A 23,316-nucleotide genomic window follows, 5' to 3' on the forward strand; every position below is an offset into this window, starting at 1 on the left:
ATTTATTGGCGTATAGCTGTTCATAATATGTTTTTAAAATCGTTTGTATTTCCTTGGTGTTGGTAGTGATCTCTCCTTTCTCATTCATGATTTTATTAATTTGAGTCTTCTCTCTCTTCTTTTTAATAAGGCTGGCTAACGGTTTATCTATCTTATTAATTCTTTCAAAGAACCAACTCCCGGTGATCCGTTCCACAGTTTTTCTGGTCTCGATTTCGTTGAGTTCTGCTCGAATCTTTATTAACTCTCATCTTCTCCTGGGTGTAGGAGCTATTTGCTGTTTTTTCTCTAGCTCCTTTATCTGTAAGGTTAGCTTTTGTATTTGAGTTCTTTCCAGTTTTTGAATGGATGCTTGTATTGCGATGTATTTCCCCCTTAGGACTGCTTTTGCTGAATCCCAAAGATATTGAATGGTTGTATCTTCATTCTCATTAGTTTCCATGAATCTTTTTAATTCTTCCTTAATTTCCTGGTTGACCCTTTCATCTTTTAGCAGGATGGTCCTTAACCTCCATGTGTTTGAGGTCCTTCCAAACTTCTTGTTGTGATTTAGTTCTAATTTCAAGGCATTATGGTCTTAGAATATGCAGGGGACGATCCCAATCTTTTGGTATCCGTTCAGACCTGATCTGTGACCCAGTATGTGGTCTATTCTAGAGAAAGTTCCATGTGCACTTGAGAAGAATGTGTATTCAGTTGAGTTTGGATGTAAAGTTCTGTAGATATCTGTGAAATCCATCTGGTCCAGTGTATCATTTAAAGCTCTTGTTTCTTTGGAGATGTTGTGCTTAGAAGACCTATGGAGTATAGAAAGAGCTAGATTGAAGTCACCAAGTATTAGTGTATTGTTATCTACGTATTTCTTCACTTTGGTTATTAATTGATTGATATATTTGGCAGCTCCCACATTCGGGGCATATAAATTGAGGATTGTTAAGTCCTCTTGTTGGATAGATCCTTTAAGTATGAGATAGTGTCCCTCTTCATCTCTCACTACAGTCTTCGGGGTAAATTTTAGTTTATCTGACATCAGGATGGCTACCCCTGCTTTCTTTTGAGGACCATTCAAATGGTAAATGGTTCTCCAACCTTTTATTTTCAGGCTGTAGGTGTCCTTCTGTCTAAAATGAGTCTCTTGTAGACAGCAAATAGATGGGTCCTGCTTTTTTATCCAGTCTGAAACCCTGCACCTTTTGATGGGGTTATTAAGCCCATTCACATTCAGAGTTACTATTGACAGATATGAGTTTAGTGTCATCATGATATCTATTCAGTCCTTGTTTTTGTGGATTGTTCCACTGAACTTCTTCTTAAAGGGGAATTTTAAGAGTCCCCCTTAAAATTTCTTGCAGAGCTGGTTTGGAGGTCACATATTCTTTCAGTTCCTGCCTGTCTTGGAAGCTCTTTATCTTTCCTTCCATTCTGAATGAGAGCCTTGCTGGATAAAGTATTCTTGGTTGCATGTTCTTCTCATTGAGGACCCTGAATATATCCTGCCAGCCCTTTCTGGCCTGCCAGGTCTCTGTGGAGAGGTCTGCTGTTATTCTAATACTCCTCCCCATAAAAGTCAGGGATTTCTTGTCTCTTGCTGCTTTAAGGATCTTCTCTTTATCTTTGGAATTTGCAAGCTTCACTATTAAATGTCGAGGTGTTGAACAGTTTGTTTTGATTTTAGGGGGGGATCTGTCTATCTCCTGGATCTGAATGCCTGTTTCCCTTCCCAGATTAGGAAAGTTTTCAGCTATGATTTGTTCAAACACATATTCTGGCCCTCTGGCCCTTTTGGTGCCCTCGGGAACCCCAATTAAACGTAGGTTTTTCTTCCTCAGGCTGTCATTTATTTCCCTTAATCTATCTTCATGGTCTTTTAATTGTTTGTCTCTTTTTTCCTCAGTTTCCCTCTTTGCCATGAACTTGTCTTCTATGTCACTCACTCGTTCTTCCACCTCGTTAACCCTCGTCGTTAGGATTTCTAGTTTGGATTGCATCTCATTCAATTGATTTTTAATTTCTGCCTGATTAGCTCTAAATTCTGCAGTCATGAAGTCTCTTGAGTCCTTTATGCTTTTTTCTAGAGCCACCAGTAGCTGTATAATAGTGCTTCTGAATTGGCTTTCTGACATTGAATTGTAATCCAGATTTTGTAACTCTGTGGGAGAGAGGACTGTTTCTGATTCTTTCTTTTGAGGTGAGGTTTTCCTTCTAGTCATTTTGCTCAGTGCAGAGTGGCCAAAAAGCAAGTTGTATTGGGAAAAGGAGAAAAAGAGAGGAGAGAAAGAAGGAAAGAAAAGAGAAAGAGAAAAAAAAAGGAAGAAAAAAAGAAAAGAAAAGAAAAAAAAGAGAAAGAAAAAGAAAGGGAAAAAAAGGGTGGGGGAAGCAAACAAATCAAAAAGCAAAACAAAACAAAACAAACAAACAAAAAACAAACAAAAAACAAAATCCCACGGGGGAGTATCTTCTGATTCTGTATACTTTAAGTCCCTTGACTTCCCCTGGAACTGTCAGTCTAGCTGGTCTTCTGGGGGAGGGGCCTGTTGTGCTGATTTTCAGGTGTTAGCACTTGGGGGAGCTGCTCTGCCCCTGCCTGGTGCAGGGCTCAGTGGGGGTTGTTTACCCCGTGAGGCCCCTGGAGGAACAACCCCTGTGGCAGCGGCCAGCTCTGGAGCCCTGGAGTCAGCTCCCACAGTAGCTCCAGAGCTCTCTGTCTGCAGGGCCTGGATGCTCCAGGGCGGGGCCGCTGATCTGCTCAGCTCGGGGCAGGAGCGTCCTTGCTGTCCTGGGCCCTCCCGGCCTCTGCCTGTCCCGGGGGGAGGCCGGATCCTGGGCTGTGTCCGGGCGCCCTGTGCTCCGGGGCCTGCACTGTTGGATTCGCGCTCCTGGCTGCGCAGCCCCCTCCGCGAAGCAGCCCCTCGAGCCCCACGGAGCAGCCCCTCGAGCACCTCCGAGCTGCTCCCAGCCGCGCAGCCCCCTCTGTGGAGCCGCCCCGAGCCCCTCCCAGCTGCTCCGGTCCCGCCCTGCGCGCTGCACTCTTTTAGGGAGCTCAGGCGCAGGGTATGGCGCACTCTCCTGGGCGCGCAGTTGCTCTGTTACTGTCCCAGGGAGCCCGAGGGCATCCCCGCCCTCCTGGGTCCTGCTCCAACTCCCTGCGAGCCCCTTTCCGCCCGGGGAGGTTGGTGCAGCTCCTGCTCCTCCGGGACGGGGCTCTCCTGTCCTGGGGACACTCGCCCCGGCCTCAGCCCGGCTCCTCGTGGGGCCCCTCCCCCTTGGAGGCCTTTGTTTCTTTATTTCTTTTCCCCCCCGTCTTCCTACCTTGATAGAAGAGCGATCTCTTCTCACTGTAGCATTCCAGCTGTTCTCTCTTTAAATCTCAGGCCGAATTCATAGATTTTCAGGATGATTTGAAGGTTTTCTAGGTAATTTGGTGGGGACAGGTGATTTGGGGACCCTACTCTTCTGCCATCTTGCCCCTCCCCCATTTGCTGCTTTTTAATTTTATTTTTTGTTTCTTGAATGATACTATCTGTGTATCTGCTCCTTTTGTGGCTTTGTCTTCTTTTGCCAGAACCCTAGCATCTTTCCATGTGTATCTTTCCATGTGTATCATGGTTAGAGAGGCAATGGCTTCCTTAAGTTCAGGCATTTGGTGCCAGATTTCATAAAGGATATGGGTCTACAGTTTTCTGGTAATGCCTTTGCCTGGCTTTGGTATCAAGGTAATGGTCACTTTATAGAATGTAAGGAAGTATGGCATTCACTTCAGGCTTGGGGATAGTTTGAGAAGGATTGGTGTTAATTTTTCAGTAAATATATCTTTTAGGGATCCCTGGGTCACTCAGCAGTTGAGCGTCTGCTCAGGATGTGATCCTGGGATCTGGAATCAAGTCCCACATCTGGCTCCTTGCAGGAAGCCTGCTTCTCACTCTGCTTGTGTCTCTGCCTCTCTCTGTGTGTGTCTCTCATGAGTCCCACCTGATGCGGGACTCTATCCCAGGACCCTGAGATCAAGACCTGAGTCAAAGGCAAAGGCTTAACCACGGAGCCATCCAGGTACTCCTCATTAAATATTTTTAATTTAAAACATTAAAGCATTTCTTAAATGTTTTGTAAAATTCACCAATTTGGAAGTGTTCTCTCCCCTTCAGTATTTGCCAGACTTTGAGAAGGATTAGCATTAATTCTTGAAATCTTTGGTAGAATTCACCAATGAAACCATATGGTCTTGAGTTTTTTTCTTTTTGAAGACTTTTCTTTATTGATTCAATCTCCTTACTAAAGGGCAGCCAGTGTGGCCCAGCTGTTTAGCGCTGCCTTCATCCCAGGGCCTGATTCTGGAGACTCAGGATCGAGTCCCATGTCAGGCTCCCTGGATGGGGTCTGCTTCTCCCTCTGCCTCTCTCTCTCTCTCTCTCTCTCTGTCTCTCTGTCTCTCATGAACAAATAAATAAACTCTTTAAAAAATATCCTTACTAAATATGAGTCTATGCAGATTCTCTATTTCTTTGTGATTCAGTCTTGGCAGGTTGTATGTTTCAAGAAATTTATCCATGTCTTTTCGGTTGTCTAATTTGTTGTCATATAACTGTTCATGGTAGTCTCTTACAATCCTACGCACGTCTGTGGTTTCAGTTGTGATGTTTCCTTTTCTATTCTTATTTATTTGAATCTTATTTTTTCTTAGTTTAGTTAAAGGTTTGTCCATTTTATTTATCTTTTCAAAAAAGTGGATCTTAGTTTCATTGATATTATATATATATACACATATATATACACACACATATTTAAATGTACCTATATCACAGTATACATCTTTTAATCTTGTGTATCCTTTAATAGATTGTTGTTGGTATAGTTATTTTTAATATTTTTGTCTTTTAACCTTTATACCAGAGTTAAGTGATTCACATTCCGCCATTTATAGTATTAGAGTATTCTGAATTTGACTCTATACTTACATTTACCAGTGAGTTTTATACTTTCATTTGTGTTTGTGTTACTAATGAGTAACTTTTCAGCTTGAAGTACTTTCTTTGGCATTTCTTGCAAGGTAGGCTAATGGTGATGAACTTCCTTAGCGTCTGTTTGTCTGGGGAAATCTTTATTTTTTCTTCATTTCGGAAGTACTGCTTTGCTGGCTGCTTTGCCAACATTCTTGGTTGGCAGTATTTTTCTTTCAACATTTTGAATATTCTTTTGTGGACTGCAAGGTTTCTGCTGAGAAATCCATTGATGGCCTTATAGGATTCCCTTGTATGAGAGAAATTATTTTCTCTTGCTGCTTTTTGAATTTTTTGTTTTGATTTTAGGCATTTTAATTATAATGTGTCTTAGAGAAGAATAGGTGGATTAAAATTTTTGGGTGATCTGTTAGTTTCATGAACTTGGGTATCCAGTTCTCTCCCCAGCTTTAGGAAGTTCTTAGCGAATCTGAGAAACCACCAAGGAGCCGACACCGATGCAAGCGCACGAGGGTTTATTAGCAAGCTCGAGCTTGGGTCCAAGTATACCCGACACAGCGGAGCAGGGGCTTGGACCCTGAGGCTAAGAGGCATAGCACCTTTATAGGGGCCAGTGGCCAATGGGATTGTAACATAGGCAGAAAGTTGCACAGTCATGTCGGTCCACACGCAGGTGGCCATTGAATTACATCTTACCCTATAGTATCCATTTGAGCTGGCCTATTACTTTGGTCAGAATTGGCGTGCAGTTTTGGCGGGTACAAGGTGGGGTTACATTGTTATGAGCCGATTTCTGATAAGGTTGTGCTCAGAGGCTTGACTAGGGTGGCAGCACCTTAAGCAATAAGCAGGTCCTGTGGAGGTCATACAGGAGGTGGCAGGTGCAGCACAAAATGGAGTTTGTCCTGCTCTGCTTGTCCAAGGGTAGGGGATTTTTGTTAAATTTCCTGGGTCCCACAGCCACTCCTTTCTACCTCCCTTTTTCTGGGACTCCAAAGATACATAGATTGTTTCCCTTGATGGTATACCATAAGTTTCATAGGCTTTCTTCATTTCTTTTCATTTTATTTTTTTTCTCATCTGGGTGATTTAAAATGATTTGTCTTTGAGTATCATGATTATTTGTTCTGCTTGGTCCAGTTTACTCTTAAAGATCTCTATTGAATTCTTCAGCTAAGTCATTATACTCTCCAGCTCCAAAATTTATATTTCATTCTTTTAATATTTTATTTCTCTTTGTTGAACTGTTTGTTCTAGTTTTGCTTTTCTGTTTTTGTTAAGTTGTTTGTTCCCTTATAGCCCTCTGAGCATTTTTAGAACAATTATTTTGAATTCTGTGTCATACAATTCCTGGATCTCTATTTCTTTGGCATCAGCTGCTGAAAATTTACCATGTTTCTTTGGAATTTTCAGAACCCTCTAGACTTGTGTAGGTTTGTGTGCATTTGAAAAACCAGTCACTTCTTCCAGACTTAATGGACTGAGTAAGGAAAGACCTTTACCTACAGGTAGGGACAAGCTGGACTGTGCTACTATACCTGGGTATAGTGGTGGAGGGCATGAAGTGTGGGGTCAGTGGAAGCTCTGGTTCTGGAGTGTATGGTGAATTGTTGGTTCATTCAGCCTGCTGAAGTCCACACTGTCACTGTGTGATTCTTGGTGACTACCGTGGGTGGTCTACAGAGGCTACAAATGCTTTTGTGGTCCTCAGCATTGCCTCTACGTTTTTGTGGCTAGGGGCCAGGGTTGGCAGAATTGGTGGTTGGAACTGATGATGTGCACACACTTTGTTGCAGGGGGCAGCTGCAGGTGCCTGTGTGGTGGCAAGGACTAGTTGCAAATACACACGTAGTGGTATGGGTCAGGACCAGCAGTGAGGGGTGGGGCCAACTGAAGTTGCCCTGCTGTTATAGAGGCTCTGGTTGTCTGTGTGTGCTACCATGGCTGCTTGTTCTTGTCAGAGGTACACAACAGTAGAGGCTAGCTTTAGGAGGTGGGTAGGGGCATGCAGGTGTATAGCTGGAAGGGCTACCTGCAGGTGAGCCCAGTGGTACAGGCCACTAACAGGAGATAGGACCAAATGTGGAGTCACAAGAAGCTATGCGGGGCCTTGGCTATTGGTATGCACTACTGTGGCTGCAGGATCTTGTCATGGGTGTGCACATGGCAGTGAAAGTCAGTGACACATGTCAGACTAACAATACAGAATAGACAGCTGGAGGGGTTACTGAGCACATACACAGAGATGAGGGTCAGCAGCAGGGGTCTAGGCTTGTGTCTTGCATTTGCACAACTGCAGTAGCCTGGGCTGGCTACTGATGCAGTTTCTGGGCTATGGGTGAGGCTAGCATAGAGAAAGTGGGGAGGGATTCAGGTGGCTTGTATCAGGAAACACAAATACCTGGGGGCAAAAACTGATAAATATGCGGAGGGTTTGCAGCAACCATGCTGGCCAGTGGTGTCTTCAGTGGTAAAAGCTACCAGGGTCATCTGCAGAGCAGGTCACTGGGAACTGCTGTCTGTCCTGCTGTGTAGCTGATACTGGCAGGCCCTGGTTTTCTTCCTTGTTCATAGCCATGTCTGTAGATCTCAGGTTTGCCAGGTCTCTGGATGGGGTGAAACTGAAGTACATCCTCATGTGGCGTCCTGAAAGTCTAGGGAAGTAGGTTGCTCAACTGTTTGTTGAGAACTGAGCATTTTGAGTATTATCTTGTAATACCCTTTATTTTTTTTTTTATTTTTTTTTTAAATATTTTTTTTGTAATTTTTATTTATTTATGATAGTCACAGAGAGAGAGAGAGAGAGAGGCAGAGACACAGGCAGAGGGAGAAGCAGGCTCCATGCACCGGGAGCCCGATGTGGGATTCGATCCCGGGTCTCCAGGATCGCGCCCTGGGCCAAAGGTAGGCGCCAAACCGCTGCGCCACCCAGGGATCCCTTGTAATACCCTTTAGATTTAATTCTCCCACTGCTCAGGGATTGCTAAATCTTGCTCATTGAAAGGTTGGAGCCTTTCATTTCTGACTTTTCCTAACTTTTTTTTTTTTTTTTTTTTTGCTAAGTGTGCATTTCTTGTGAGTGGCCATTGATGTTTCTCTTCTGTTATCTCTACAATAAACCAGTATTTTGAAAAATAATTTCTTAAGTGTTTGGCTCACAAAGTTGGGCAGGGGGTGGGGGACCAAATAGTTTCATGAAATCTGGAAGCTGCTTAATCCCTCAGGGATTAAAACAGTGGCCAGTATCTGTGCTGATCTCTCAGGGTTTAAAAGCAGTAGTCGGTAATTAACACACATACCCAGTTTTTGGAGGACAAGATCCTTATTGTCCACCTTGCTAGCAGGAAGTTGCACATAAATGTGGTTTTCTGCTACAGGGCTGGGAGGATGGCGAATGATAACCAGTATAAGAAAGGCAAAATTAAACAGTTTCTTCTTAATCTCTTCCCTGGCTCCTGCAAGTGTTGGTTCACAATCCAGATTTCCAAAATAATTAAAGGCATACCTCAGAGACATTGTGGATTTGATTCTGGACCACACAACAAAGCAGATATTGAATCAAATGCATTTTTTGTTTTTTCAGTGCATATACAAGTTATGTTTACCCCATTGTATATTGTAGTTTATTAAGTATGTAATAGCATTATCTCTAAAAAAAACAATGTACATTCCTTAATTTAAAAATACTTAGGGGCACCTGGGTGACTCTGGAATTCCGGGATGAGTTCTGCATTGGGCTCCCTGTGGGGCGCTTGCTTTACCCTCTGCCTATGTCTCTGCCCCGCCCCTCTGTGTGTCTTGTGAATAAATAAAATCTTTATAAAAATACTTAATTACTAAAAATGCTAACCAGCATCTGAGCTTTCAGTGAGTCATAATCTATTTTGCTGGTGGAGGGAATTACCTACATTTTGGTGGCTGCTGACTGATCAGGGTGATAGTTGCTGAAGGCTGGGGCAGCTGTGGCAATTTCTTAAAGCAAGAAATCAATGAAGTCTGACATATCAATGGACTTTTCCTTTCATGAACAATTTCTCTGTAGTGTGTGATGCTCTTTCATAGCATTTTAGCCACAGTAGAGTATCTTTCAAAATTGGAGTCAGTCCTCTCAAACTCTGCTGCTGCTTTATCAACTAAATGTATGTAATATTCTAAGTCCTTTGTTGTCATTTCAACACTCTTTACAACCTTTTCGCCAGTAGATTCCATCTCTGGAAACCATTTACTCTGCTTATCAGTAAGAAATAATTTCTCATCTGTTTAAATTTCATCATGAAGTTGTAACAATTCAGTCACATCTTCTGATTTTAGTTCTCTTGCTGTCTCTACCCCATCTGCAGTTACTTCCTCTATTGAAGTCTTGAACCCCTCAAGATCCATAAGGGCTGGGACAGCTTCTTCCAAACTCCTGTTCATGTTGATATTTGGACCTCTTCCCATGAATCATGAATATTCTTAATGGCATCTGGAATGGTGAATCCTTTCCAGAAGGTTTTCAATTGACTTTGCTCAGAGCCATCAGAGTAATCACTATCTATGGTAGTTATAGTTTTAAAAGATGGTTTTCTTAAACAGTAAGACTTAAAAGTTGAAATGATTTATTGATCTATGGGCTACAGAATGGATGTTGTGTTCGTAGTCATATGTACAATATTAGTCTCATTGTACATCTCTATCAGAGCTTTTGAGTGACCAGGTGCATTATTCATGAACAGTAATATTTTGAAATAAATCTTTCATTTTCTGAGTAGTAAGTCTTGACATATTCACTAAATAATTTTGTAAACAAATGTGCTATCACCCAGGCTTTGCTATTCCATTTACAGAGCACAGGCAGAGTAGATTTAGCATAATTCTTAAGAGCCCTAGGATTTTTAGAATAGTAAATGAACATTGGCTTCAACTTAATGTCACCAGATGCATTACGCTGTAGGAAGAGAGTTAGTCTGTCCTTTCAGCTTTGAAAGCAGGCATTGAGTTTTCCTTTCTACCTATAAAAGTCCTAAATGGTGTCTTCTTCCAGTAGAAGGCTGTATTGTCTACATTAAAAATCTATTCCTTAGTGTATTCACCTTCATTAATTATCTGAGCCAAATTTTCTTTTTTTTTTTTAAGATTTTATTTATTCATGAGAGAGACACACAGAGAGAGAGGGGCAGAGACACAGGCAGAGGGAGAAGCAGGCTCCATGCTGGGATCCCGAGGTGGGACTCAATCCTGAGACTCCAGGATGACACCCTGGGCCGAAGGCAGGTGCTGAATCACTGAGCCAGCCAGGGATCCCCTAGCTTTTGGTTTAAAGTGAGAGATGTGCAACTCTTCACTTGAACACTTAGAGGCCACTATAGGGTTATTATTTGACCTAATTTCAATATTATTCTGTCTTAAAAATTGGGGAGGCCTGAGGAAAAGGAGAGAGATGGGAGAATAGCTGGTTAGTGCAACAATCAGAACACACACAACATTTATCAATTAAGTGTACCATCTTATATGGATGTGGTGGGTCTTGGTGCCCCAAAGCAATTACAATAGTAACATCAAAGATCACTGACTACAGACCACCATAACAAAAATAATAATGAAAAAGTTTGAAATATTGCGCAAATTACCAAAATGTGACACAGAGACCCAAGGTGAGCAAATAGTGTTGGAGAAATGGCCTGCCAATTGACTTACTCCATGCAGGGGTGTCACAGACCTTCAACTTATAAAAAAAAAAAATGCAGTATCTGTGAAGCACCATAAAATGCAATAAAGAAGGTTTGCCTGTATTGTTTTTTTTAATTTTTATTTATTTATGATAGTCACAGATTGAGAGAGGCAGAGACATAGGCAGAGGGAGAAGCAGGCTCCATGCACCGGGAGCCCGACGTGGGATTCGATCCCGGGTCTCCAGGATCGCGCCCTGGGCCAAAGGCAGGCGCCAAACCACTGCGCCACCCAGGGATCCCGGTTTGCCTGTATTGTAATGGATTGAATTGTATCTCCCCAAAAGTTAGGTTAAAGTCCTAATCCCAGGTTCCTGAAATTGTGACCTTATTTGGAAATTTAGTCTTTATAGAAATAGTGAAGTTAAAATTAGTTCATTAGGATGGACTCTAATACAATATGACTGGTGTTCTTATTAAAAGGGGGAATTTGGAAGCACAAGCAGGCATGCAAAGAAGGAAGAACATATGAAGACAAAGAGAATCTGGCCATGTCAACTGGAGTGAGGCACCTATAAGCAAGGATTATTAGGAAGCACCAGAAACTACATGAGGCTGCAAGGATCTTCTAGAGTTGCCAGGGAAAGCGTGGTCCTGCTAACAGGACTTTAGACTTCTGGTCTTTGTAACTGTGAGACAATGTGTTGCTGTTGTTTCAAGCTACTTGGTTATGGCAGCCCTAGGAAATTGATAATAGTTACTTCAGACGGTTGCTGACTTCAATAATTGTTTGGGTGGAATGGTGGATGGATTTCTGGAGCTTCCTACTCTGCCATCTTCTATGACATCCTATTTATTTATTTATTTATTTATTTATTTATTTATTTATTTACTCTAATATAAGCTCTATGAGGACACGGAATTTTGTCTCTTATGTGAACTCTTATGTAAACATAGCATTAACAGACAAATACTGCAGCAGTAGGTCACTTATTATTGAATGCTTTAAGACACAAAGGAACTTGGACAAGTCAATATGGTCCCACCCTGGTGGAGAAGTGAGGTGTGTGTTAAATGTGATGATGGAAGTAAGTTCAGCATAATGTGATATAAAGCATCAGCCACTTTGGGAAAGCCAGGGGAGGTTCCAGAAGACAGATGGCCAATGCTGTGTGAATTTGTGCTTTGTTTGCTCCTCCAAAGAGCCAAAACTTCAAGTTTGAAACTCTCTGTGACAGCATTTGGGTTCATCATGAGACAACAAAAGCAAAGATTGAAACATGCAATGAAGATTGCTCAGGGGCCCCTGTGCCAGGAGTTTCTGTGTCTGCATCAGAGAGATTTCCCAAGATGTTTTCTCTTCCAATAAATATTTGGGGGAAAAAAATGTGAGCTTTTTAAAATGCTTCTTGTGACCCAACAAATATTAAGGGCTCTTTCTCAGACCTTATAAGGCAATTCTGGATACTTGTAAGCAGGGCTGGCAGAGCAACATGTGCAGTAGGCTGGTAGAGAGGAGTGTGTGCAGCAGGTACATAGGTCTGCAGGTCACCTGCAGCCTGCCGGTCAGTCTCTGCTGGAGCAGATGGGATCTCCTCAATGTGTCCTTCCTCTGGGGCCCCCATAGGGCAGCAGTATTTTCTAGGGCATATTTTTCTCATGGCCAAACCTGAAGCTCCAGAGTAGCTTGCAATAACATGGGATGCTTTTTTCTAGTCCACTTACCTTTCATTGGTCAAAGCCCAGTGTCAGTGGGGTGGGGAAGTGGATCCTTTTGCCCCATTGGGGCCACTGCAGAGGCATGCATGTGAAGTCCTACTGCAGGGATAAAGAACTAGGGAGTGATCCAATTTTCCTAATTAAACAATTAGGCATTACTTTTTATGATGTCAAGTGGCCTGCTCTCCAGCAGAGCATAGTTCTGCTGTCCTTTGATTCTCTACAGCAAATGAAATCATATGTCACATATCTTCACATTAGTTTCGGCTTTCTGCTTTTGACTTTGGGAAATCCTTTCTGAATGGGTTACCATTGGAACCCTCCTCACCTGCTCTTTAGAGATGTACACACAAGGCCCTGGGGCAGCAGATTCAATGGTCCTTCCCTAACATCTTGTCTTGTGTGCTGCCCTGAGGAACCTAGCAGTGGCAATATGGACCAACATCCCCCCCAAGCCAGCTGGAAGCAGGCCTCATGGCTACATCCTCTCCCTGGCTACATTCTCCTACATTAGCAACATGATCCACAAGGGGACATGCTTTTGGAACACAAATTCCTTACAGAAACCTCACAGCTGCTGCATGTTTCTTTGATAACAATAATATGAAATTCATCTTTGTCAGAAAGGTACACTGGATCCTAGCATGATTTACTAGAGTACTACTTTCTAGTTATTGAATCTGATACCTATTATCATATGAACATCAGCAGGGTTGGGAAGACTGCACAGAGAGCAGTGCTGAGAAGTGGTTTAGCACATGGTTACCATTGTGCAGTTTGGAATCAGAGAACTGTGCTCAGGTTCCAGTCTGATCACTTATAAGATATGTTTCTCTCCATACCTTGATTTCCCCATCTATCGATTGAAGGATGACAAATAGACCTGAAGGATGTTTGAGGATTAAATAACGTGATATGTGCGTGGAGTTAGTATAAAACTTGGTCCACTGCAAGGCTAAGAAATGTTGGTTAGATGGTAAGAGTCATGGTCTCAGCCACTGTAGAGGTTCTACAGGACTTTATGCCACTTAGGATCCACAACAGAAGTTAGGGCAGTTGAGGAAAACCAAGATTAGCTGGTTGGTCATATGGCTGGAAACAAAAACATCTCCATGGACTCAAACTCAAGGTTCTGTGGATTCTGAAGTTTACTTTGTTTTCCTGTTGAACATCCTATGCTTCTTACAGTTTGATGAAAAAGTGCTTTAGATTTTGTAAATCAGTCACATTAGGGAAACTCTTCTGGGTTTCCATGTATTTGACTGTAGTGTTCCTTTCCTTTACAGATTCCTGTGCTCCTGAACCTCATCCAAGACCCTGAGGTCAGCCTGCCTGCACCGCCGCTCATATATGCCCTGGCCCTTGGAGCCTGCCTGGGAGGTAAGGGGGTGTGATGCATTCACAGAAGTGACCTCAAAGTGGTGGTTTATACATGGTGGTTTACATGAAGGTAAATTAAGGAGAGTTTGGATGATTTCCTGAGTCAAAAGCCATCTTCAGCTTTTACTGAAGCAATTCTAGAGCTCTTCTATTCCTCTGTAAGCTTGTCACTTCCCGCCCTCTGCAGAACTTCCCCTGACATTCTAAGACTGCAGCCTGAGGATGATCATTACTGAAATCTCAAAGTGAATGTGCTCCCACGCTGCACCCATACTTCACCCACACAGATGTGGCTTGTGTTTAGAAACAGATTTTGAATCAGAAACCATCTTCAGTGCAGTTTCTTATTTCCTCCATAAAGGGTTGGGGGGAAGATGAATCAGTAAATAAAGATCTAGAGACTCTAACTTAAGAGTAAGAAAAAGGATGAAAGATTATTCTTTTTTGGACAGGGGAATTGTCCTTTAGAGAATTTAAGAAGTAAATTAGTGAAAGTATCAAAAGAGACTAACCTCTGGTGAGCAAACAAGGGTTTTGATCATCTTTTGAGGGAGCTTGTGTTAGAGTCCTTCTCATTTTTAGGAGGCATAATCACCTTAGGGAACACAAGAGGATTTTGGAGAATCTTCGATAAACACACCAGATACATTTAAAGTTTTTATTCTTATATCCAGGCATGCTTAGGTAATCCAGCTTGCTTCATTCTTTGATTACACTCTGACTATGAAATCAATAACTCTCTGTTTAGTTTATCTCTTTGTTTATAAAGGGGGATTAGTGTAATTCAGTAAAGTCGCTATGATTTCTGGAGGGAGCTAATTCATTTAATTCAGCAACTTAGACTTCGATTACTTATGAGACTATAGATCTGGTAAAATGGCCCCCATTTAAGCATTAGCCCCAGGAAAAGCAATAACTGTATTCACAGCTACATTTAACATCAGTGATAGAAACAGAATCTAGGGGCACCTGGAAATATGTCTGTTATGTGGGACTTTGTTCATTAAACCTTACTGAGCATCTGCTGTAACCTGAATTCTGCTTTTGAGTGGGGAGATAGTGACCTAAGCTAAGGTTACACCTGAAACAGATGTGTCCTCTCATGGAGGAATGCACAGAGTACTTAGAGGTCCCAGACAGAGCCTAGAGGGAATCTCAGGGAAAGTCCTCCAGAGAGGAAAGCTTTGAGCTGGGTCTCAAAAGGTGAGAAGCCTCTTGGGCTAGTGCTGATTCCCCAGAACATGTAGAATGAATGTGGGTGGGATTATCAAGGACAGAAGTTAACATGGACCATTTACATGACTAATAACCTAAAATACATATAAATGCCTTTTGACTGAGGCACCTTTGAAAGCAGGGATTCAGCTGTAATGAATAATAAATGTATTAAGGCTTTGAATCTTTTTAACCTAGTAGCTCTGGTCATTGAATGACACTTGTTCCTGGATTGCAGATACCCAGTTGTGCTGAGTGTTAACTTTATACTTACTCTGTAAGGGATCCTCTTTCATCGACTCAGAGTTTGGAATTACTTTTTTAAAAATTGTGGTAAAATGTACATGGCACACAATGTACAATTTAACTATTTTTAAGGATGTACAACATAAGCAGCCATTAGAGAAATGTAAATTAAAACTACAGTAAGATATCATCACATATATGTAAGAATGGCTAAAATAAAAAATTGCAAAAACACCAAGTATTGACAAGGATGTGGGGAAACTGGATCACTTATACACTTATCATTGGAGCTATAGAGTGGTCCCATCACTCTGGAAACGGTTTGGCAGTGTTTTAAAAAACGTAACCTGCAACTACCATAAAACCCAGCAATTGTACAACTGGGCATTTATTCTAGAGAAATGAAAACTTATGTTAACTCAAAACCTACGTAAAAATGTTGATTTGTGATAGCCAAAAAGTAGAAATAAACCAGATGTCATTCAATAGTAAATGACTAAAAAAACTGTGGTACATCCCTACCACGGAATGCCACTTGACAGTAAAAATAAATTATGAATTGACACACATAGTAACCTTAATGGATCTCCAGGAAATTATATGGAGTGAAAAAAAAGTCAGTATCAAAAGATTACAGACTGATTACATTTATATGATATTGAAGAGATACAGTTGTAGAAAAGCAGAATAGATTAGTGATTAGTGGGGGTTAAGTACAGGGCAAGGTGGAAGGAAGTGTGTCCAGGTGTAAAAGGGCCATAGGAGAGATCATTTTGGTGATGAAAATGTTCTGTATATTGACCATCAATGTCACTGTTCTGATTGTGATATAGTACTATGATTTTGAATTACCTTACCATTGAAGGAAACTGGTAAGTGATACATGGGATCTCTTTATGTTATTCCTCATAACTTCATGTGAATATACAGTTACCTCAAATAAAACTTCAGTTGCAATAATAGAAAAAGGAAAAGGCAGAGGGAAGAATGTTCTTATTGATTAAATCCATAATTACTAAACTAATTAAATATGGATAGATAGGCTGACTGAAAAATAAAGTCAAGGAAATAAACAATAAATTACAGAATAAAAATAAAACACATAAAAATTCATTATGAGAAATCCAATATTTGACTTCTAAGAAAAATCTCAGGAAAGACACTGAAATGAAGGAAGGAATTTATCCAAAAAATAATAGAAGTGAATTTTCCTGAGTAGAAGCAGCACATGAGTGGATACATACCTAATGCCATCTTTGTGAAATTTTGGAACTTTATGGAGGCTTAGAAACCTGCCTAATGTCATACAAGTAGTAAATCTTAAAGCTGGGAATCTAGCAGCCCAGCTCCAGAGTTTATTGGCTAAGGTCTCTTTATGTTGAGAACAAGAAATTAGAAATACTACTAGGTTTAGCAAAAAATGGCACAAAAATAGTGTTCAAATTTGGAGCAAATTAAAATGAAACACGACTTTAAGCAAATGATAGAACATAAGAAATGAGACTTGATTGGCCCGTGGTCCTGGTAGATGGTAAATGGTCTTGGCCTTACAGGGGTTGCATTTACATAGTCTGGATGGTATAAATGTTGCTGACTGAGTTTCCCAGTTGGAATGAACCCACATCCAACCTTGGAAGTCTTAGCTACTCGTAAAATATGCTACGGTTGTTAATTTCCTTGACTCTCAAGCTTTTCTATTTTATTTGTTGCCATATCCATGTATTAGTTGTATTAAAAATAAATTTTAAAGATAATTTAAATATCTACTGGTTAAAACATAGAGAACAAATAAAAATGAAGACGACTTTAGGTCCAAGCATGCATGTTGTCTTTTCAAAGTTACCTAGGGATTGTGGACAATCCAGGAGACATGTGGCTGCATTAAAACCTGTTTCTTCCCTTTGGTCATATTCAGATCTCGAGTGACAGGTGTTTCTTCCACTTGCCAAAGGGATTTCCAGCATATAGTTAATTTTTATGTTGCCTGTCAAGTGGGAAATTATCAGTGGTCTGAGAGCATGGCATATTTGATCCAACTTGGACTGGCTGATAAAGGATGTTAAATTGGAGATTCTTTATAAACTTATAAAATATCCATCAAAAATGAAACATAGTTTTGAAAACGTTGTTTTGTCTCTAGATCCATATATCATCTTTCCATGTAGGACTACCCAGACATGCCAACACAGGCAACAGCTGTTCACATGCACATACCAAAACCTATTTGCTCCTCTATAAATGGAAGCAGGAAAGGAGGCCTGAGCCTCATTAGTGACACCTAGGGCTTTTTTCTCCTTACCACATGGAACACATGCCATTTGTGGAGTACCATAAGAAAGTCTGGTAGCATCTTATTAAATTGCTACAACAACCATTGACATTTGAATAGTACCCTCATATTTTTAATCAGGAAAGGTGGTGACTATCCTCATTTTATTCAGAGGTTACTGACTCACCTACATCTCTTCCCCAGTGATGATAAGGCAGGGGTAGCCAGGTGCATTCTGCTCCTTGCCAAAGTCATTTGGAGTCAAGGAGGCATGAGGGAGTTATTCTGTGGGGATAGAGGGCCTTCTGGTAATGATTTCCCTGAGCCTGAGAACAAATCTTAGGCAAGAGAGTGCTCCTGCTTCTTTCTCCGGATACTGTCTTCTGTCATGTGGTAATGAAAGGGCCTGGAGCCCTTTCCAGACTGAGTGTGGGGCCAAGTCTGTTGATGAGTGGAAGAGCATACAAGTGGAGATAACTGGTCCTGAAAAACACCACTGAAACCTGCAACTAACAATGAGTCTTGACTTGCCTGTCAGAGGAGATAAACTCTCTGTATTACCAACACCATACTGTTTCTAATCTTCCTTTCTCATGACCAAAAACAGCTTAATCAATATAACAGAGCTGATCAGTGATCACTCTTGATTACACGGTTTAGCAGAGTTGAGACTTTGATGGAGGTCTTCAGAATCCAAATCTAGCATTCTTTCTACTCTACCTGCTGATATACTCTGTTTCCAATACACTTGTGCAGGGCCCGTTGTCTGGCTAACCCAACACTGCTCCTACTCTCTTCTCTCTTGTGTCCCTCTACTGTTAATAGTTGCTCTGTAGCTCATCTGCACTGTTTGTCTCATTTTGCTAACCAAGAAGATATGAGGGAAACCTGTTTGGGAGCCTCTAAACATAGATTTTACCCCTTTGATAAAAATGTATTGATACCAGTTCTTCTCCATACTTCCTACCTTAAATATGACCATGAAACCATCTGTGATGAGTGGGAGAGGCCAAAAAAATTGTGAAGACCCACTTGTGAAATTACTTATGACACTGACCTGATGCTTGGCAGCCCTCTGTCCCTAGGCTTCTTGTTACATGGGAGGAGATTATTTTCCATTGTGTATAAATCACTGTTATCCAGGTTTTCTGATACATATAGCTGAAAGCTTTCTTAAAAAAATCAGCCATCCAAAAGAATGAAATTTACAATTTGCAATGACATAGCACATGTTGTGCTAACTGAAATAAGTCAGAGAAAGACAAATGCCGTATGATTTCACTCATATGTGGAATTTAAGAAATAAAACAGATGAGCAGGGGAAGGGAAGGAAAAATAAAATAAAATGAAAATGGAGAGGGACCCAAACCATAAGAGATGCTGAACTCTGGAAATGAACTGAGGCTTTCTGGAGGGAAGGTGAATGAGGGGGATGAGGTAATTGGGTGATGGGTATTAAGGAGGGCACTTGATGTAATGAGCACTGAGTGTCATATGCAACTGAAAATCACTAAATTCTGCCTCTGAAATTAAAAATATAGTATATGTTAATTAATTGAATTGAAATAAAGAATTTTTAAGAAAGAAACAGTAATCAGTGAGACTTAATAGGTTAAAGTACCACTTCCCAGGTTATGAGGTATTCAGGAGGCTGAATGACTTCCTGCAAAGGGGTGATTGAAAGGCAAATCTGGGGAAGGATCTCAGGCTATGAGGCCATATCCCAGTGCAGAAAAGGCTTTTGGAGGAATAGCAATCTCCATCGTGCCATCTGTGTTATATTCCTGAAAAGGTGGCTAGGAGTCAGATATACAAAAGCTGAACAACTGCCTTACTGAGAGAAGTCAGTCCAGCCCTTGCTCGTTTCTCTGCCTCATATTCTTTCTAAGGAAAGATTTTGAGCCATGGGGCTCTTCACTCTACCCCTCTCTCCAGCCCTCTTCATCATGCAGCCAGAAGACCAAGATTCTATCCCTTGCCTTAGATCTTTGAAACTCTCCTATTCCATTTCCCAGATCCAGAAGTGCTCAGGAACAAATTTACCTACTGAGCCAGTGCCCCCTGGCAAAAGGAAGGAAATAGAAAGGGCCTTTCATTTTCTGGCAAGTGGTCTGTTGCAGTTGAGGAATTCATACCAATTACAGTATGACAAGATAGTATTGATCCAGGCAATAGGATTTTAACTGGAAATAAGGGGCTATTTCTTTCAATCATTAATCCCTAACAGGAGAGAAGAAAAGTGTTGCTTTTTAGTTTTAGAGTTCACACAGTTTGCTGAACGTACCCTGGGCCATGTGTTAAGCTCCATGCTATCCAGAAGCAGGGCTTACCATGTCAAGTTCTGGAGTAGCAGTGCTTGGAGATTACAGGGAAAACACCACCCTGGCACTGAGGTACATGCTCTGCAATGGAGGCTGGCAGGACAGGACCATCTGATGATCATGGGCATTCCTGTAGGGATAGCTTTGGCAGACTTGGGAAATAATTGCAGGGCAGGATGGCTCACCAAGGTGTGGAACCTCATCAGCAGGTCTCCTTACTGATAGCAGGAGCCAGCTGGCTGGCAGGGTGAAGGGATGGATATGTTGGTGTGACAGAACCAAGAAGAGGCTGAGTGAGGCCATCATTGCTGTGGAATTTGTACATTACGACCTTCTTAAGACCTTCAGACGACCTGCATGACTGTCTACAGAAAGGCCTTGGGCCTATGTCATGCACATTGAGCTTTTCCCTCTCTGATCCTCCTCTGGAGTCAAAACAGCTGGCTCTAGTCCTGGGCTCATCACTTCCCAGCCCCAACATTTCACCATGTTGCCTTTCTGTGCCTTAGTTTCTTCATAGGGACATTGGGGACCCTAGGGGTCATGGGGAAGATGAGGTACCACACCTTTAGAATGTCTTCATGAGGAGACACTGAGCAGACATCTGGTCTTGTCATTCTCAAATTGTTCTCTAGCAGAACTCACTCCACACTGAGGCCTGCATATGTCCCCTTGCCTTGTTGAAGCTGGCTGTGCCTTCTCATTCTCTTGGTGCCTCCTAAATCTCCTCTTCCTTGAGGAAGCCCTACTACCTGGCCATGGCCTGGTGACCCCAGCCCTCAGAGCATTTCTCTTGGCCTCTCTGATCTCATGCCTGCTATGCATCTCCTACCTCTCTAGGAAGTAGAGTCCCATGAGCCCCATGAGCCCCAAAGGATATGAGCTGATTTGTTCACAGAGACAGCCTGCTGGGGTAGAAGGGAGAGCTGCCTAAGGTTGGGAAGTTAGCAAGAAATGAACGGAAATTAGGAAGGGGGTGGAGACAGTTGTTAGAACTGAATTGAAAATGTAGACTCAGCTCTAGCAGGTGTCTGAGATAAGAGGTCTCAAAATGGTCCTGGAATCCTAGAATCACCTGCATGACCTTTTCTATCATTACCATAACACATTGACAAACTTTATCTATTCTTTCATATTTCTTGTACTCCAGATAAGGGTAGCTCACTGGGTCTCTACTTGGTCTCATGAGGCCAAGATCAAGGTATCCCCAGGCTCTGCTTCTTCTGGTAGCTCTGGGATGGGTCTGCTTCTGAATTCACTCAGATTGTAGCCAGGATCCAGTTCCTTACAGTTCTAAGACTGGGTCCCCATCCCTTGCTGGCTGACAGCTGGGCTGCCTTTGGCTCCTGAAGGCCTCTCTCGTCCTGGCACTTGGGCCTAAATCTCAGAGTTAGCAACACTGTGTAGAATCCTGCTCATGGCGGGAATACCTCCACTTCCCTTTGGGGTCTCTCCTGGGATCCCTCTAGCCCTCTGGGATCTCTTGGACTCCTCACTCCATTTCTTCCACTGAAAAAAACAAAAACAAAAACAAACCTAGTCTAAGTCTTCTATGGAGGAAAAGCAGAGAGAATAAGATGAGGCTTGAGCTTGCCTTCATAAGCCTTTGCATAGGCAGTCTGGGCTGCGTGCCTGACAGGTGGTTGTGTTGCCAGCTGTGTGTTTCAAGGAGAGGGTAAAGACTCTCAAGGCCCCAGTCTGTGTGTCTCTTCCAGTGGAGAAATCCAGAAGTCCATGTTACTCTGAGATTATTTATTCTGTACTTCTCTCCACGCTCAGTGCTCCAGAAGACCCACAAATAATATGTTGCTGGGTTCTCAGAAAAGGCGACACTTAGGGGCTCAGTGTATACAGCCTAGATTTCACCCTTGGTCCTCCTCCTCCTGCTCTGTTCCTTATGTTGTCCAATTTCAGAGAGGCTGCTCCCTTGTGCCAATATGCAGTAGGCAGCTCCAGATTTGTGCCTCACAGCTCAACAGACCTTAGGAAACAGAGTCTTTTCCTGAGTGGTTTATGCATACATGTCAAAACTGAGTAAAATAGGCTGAGCCTAAGTTATATGCCTATTCCTGAACCCTGATCTCTGTGATTGGGAGTTAGAAGATGCTGATTGTTTCACCAAGCAAATTCACCCTTCCCTGAATGAGTCACGTTGGTCGCTGGCCTTGGCCCTCACCATGAGGCCTCACCAGTATGTATGCACGTGCAGGTTACAATTCCCCACAGATCATGTACCCACTGTTAAAAAAGGCTCACACAGAGAGGCATTTTATTATCCTGGTTGTTTGCATCCATCTTTCCATCCACAGACCGTGTTTACTGGTGGTTGTCTGGGCCTGGAGTCCTGAGGAAGGTGGTTCTTATCTGAGATCCCATTCTACTGCTCTGAAAACATCTGTTCTCTCCTATGGTTGTTAGTCTGGCTTACATTTTCCTCTAAAAGATAGATGCCACCATGTGCCACAGTGATTTGCCAATTCTCCTTAGCATTTCCTGTTTTCTACCACATAAAGCAGTTGTAGTCTTATTTGTAAATGGATTACAGTATTTACAGTGAACTTATTTTCTGGTTGTCAGTGTTTTATTTCTAACAGATATTTGCAAAGTAATCACTTTGATAGTACATGTAATCATCAAATCAGAATCCTATGAGATGATGCAAATATCACAGAACAAAAAAGAATAGAAGGCTACCACCAAGATAAACTGAGATTTTATTTTACATTTAAAATTTTGATTCCAGGGAATGGGACACTGATTGGAGCATCAGCAAATGTTGTTTGTGCAGGAATTGCAGAACAGCATGGATATGGATTCTCTTTCATGGAATTTTTCAGGTACTTTAAAACTCATTTTAAATTTCTCTTTGTTTAATCCCTAAACTCACTTAATTAAAAAAAATAGCAATGCAAACTGTTAAACACTAGGATAAGCAGGATAAGCCTATTTTTAGCAATTAGAGATATGTTAGTGTAGGTGAACTTAGCTAAAAAAAACCACACACATTAAAAATTTATTGCTGGGATTACCTTCATAACACAGAGCATGATTTAGATACTCTGAATAATTCAGATTGAGTCTAGGGGTCAAGAAATGGTTGTGGGCTTGCTGGATGGTTTATATTGTTTTCTTGAAAATTCCAACAGTGATTTGTGCCTTGACTATCTATGACTGTGGTGCTTACTGAGAGTCTGAAGATCCCCTACCAGACTGCCCAGTGAAAAAGCCTGTACTTGAAAGGACCCAGCAATATTGCAAATAGGGAACAGGCACTCATGTGTAGGCACCTATCAGGAGGGCATGCAGAGATGACACCCAGCATGGGGAAGAGCCACCATTGCTTGCTCCTGCAAAAGAGAACGTGCTCCAAGAGAGCAGAGTCCTTGCTGGGGTCCTGACTCCCTGCATGCCTGTTTTCATATGACACCATTGTACTTTGGAAGCATATGAATGGACAGAATAGGTACCGGTAGGCCCCATAAAATGGTGCTGCTAAAATGAACTGACATTCATTTGGTGTTGAGCAAGATTTCTTTTGAAGTTCTTACACTGTCAACTCACAG

The 23,316-nt window shown here is 41.9% G+C and overlaps 1 protein-coding gene across 1 annotated transcript in view; it reads left to right on the top strand.

Annotated features, from left to right (window-relative positions):
* The window catches only part of OCA2 (OCA2 melanosomal transmembrane protein), a 440,201-nt gene that overhangs the window by 278,414 nt on the left and 138,471 nt on the right, over positions 1–23,316 (top strand). The window contains exons 22-23 of the mRNA XM_072795366.1: positions 13,609–13,702; positions 22,497–22,590. Of these exons, the coding sequence (XP_072651467.1) occupies positions 13,609–13,702; positions 22,497–22,590 (188 nt within the window). The remainder of the gene's footprint in view (positions 1–13,608; positions 13,703–22,496; positions 22,591–23,316) is intronic.

Source organism: Canis lupus, chromosome 2 (assembly GCF_048164855.1).
Source record: "Canis lupus baileyi chromosome 2, mCanLup2.hap1, whole genome shotgun sequence".
NCBI lineage: Eukaryota > Metazoa > Chordata > Mammalia > Carnivora > Canidae > Canis > Canis lupus.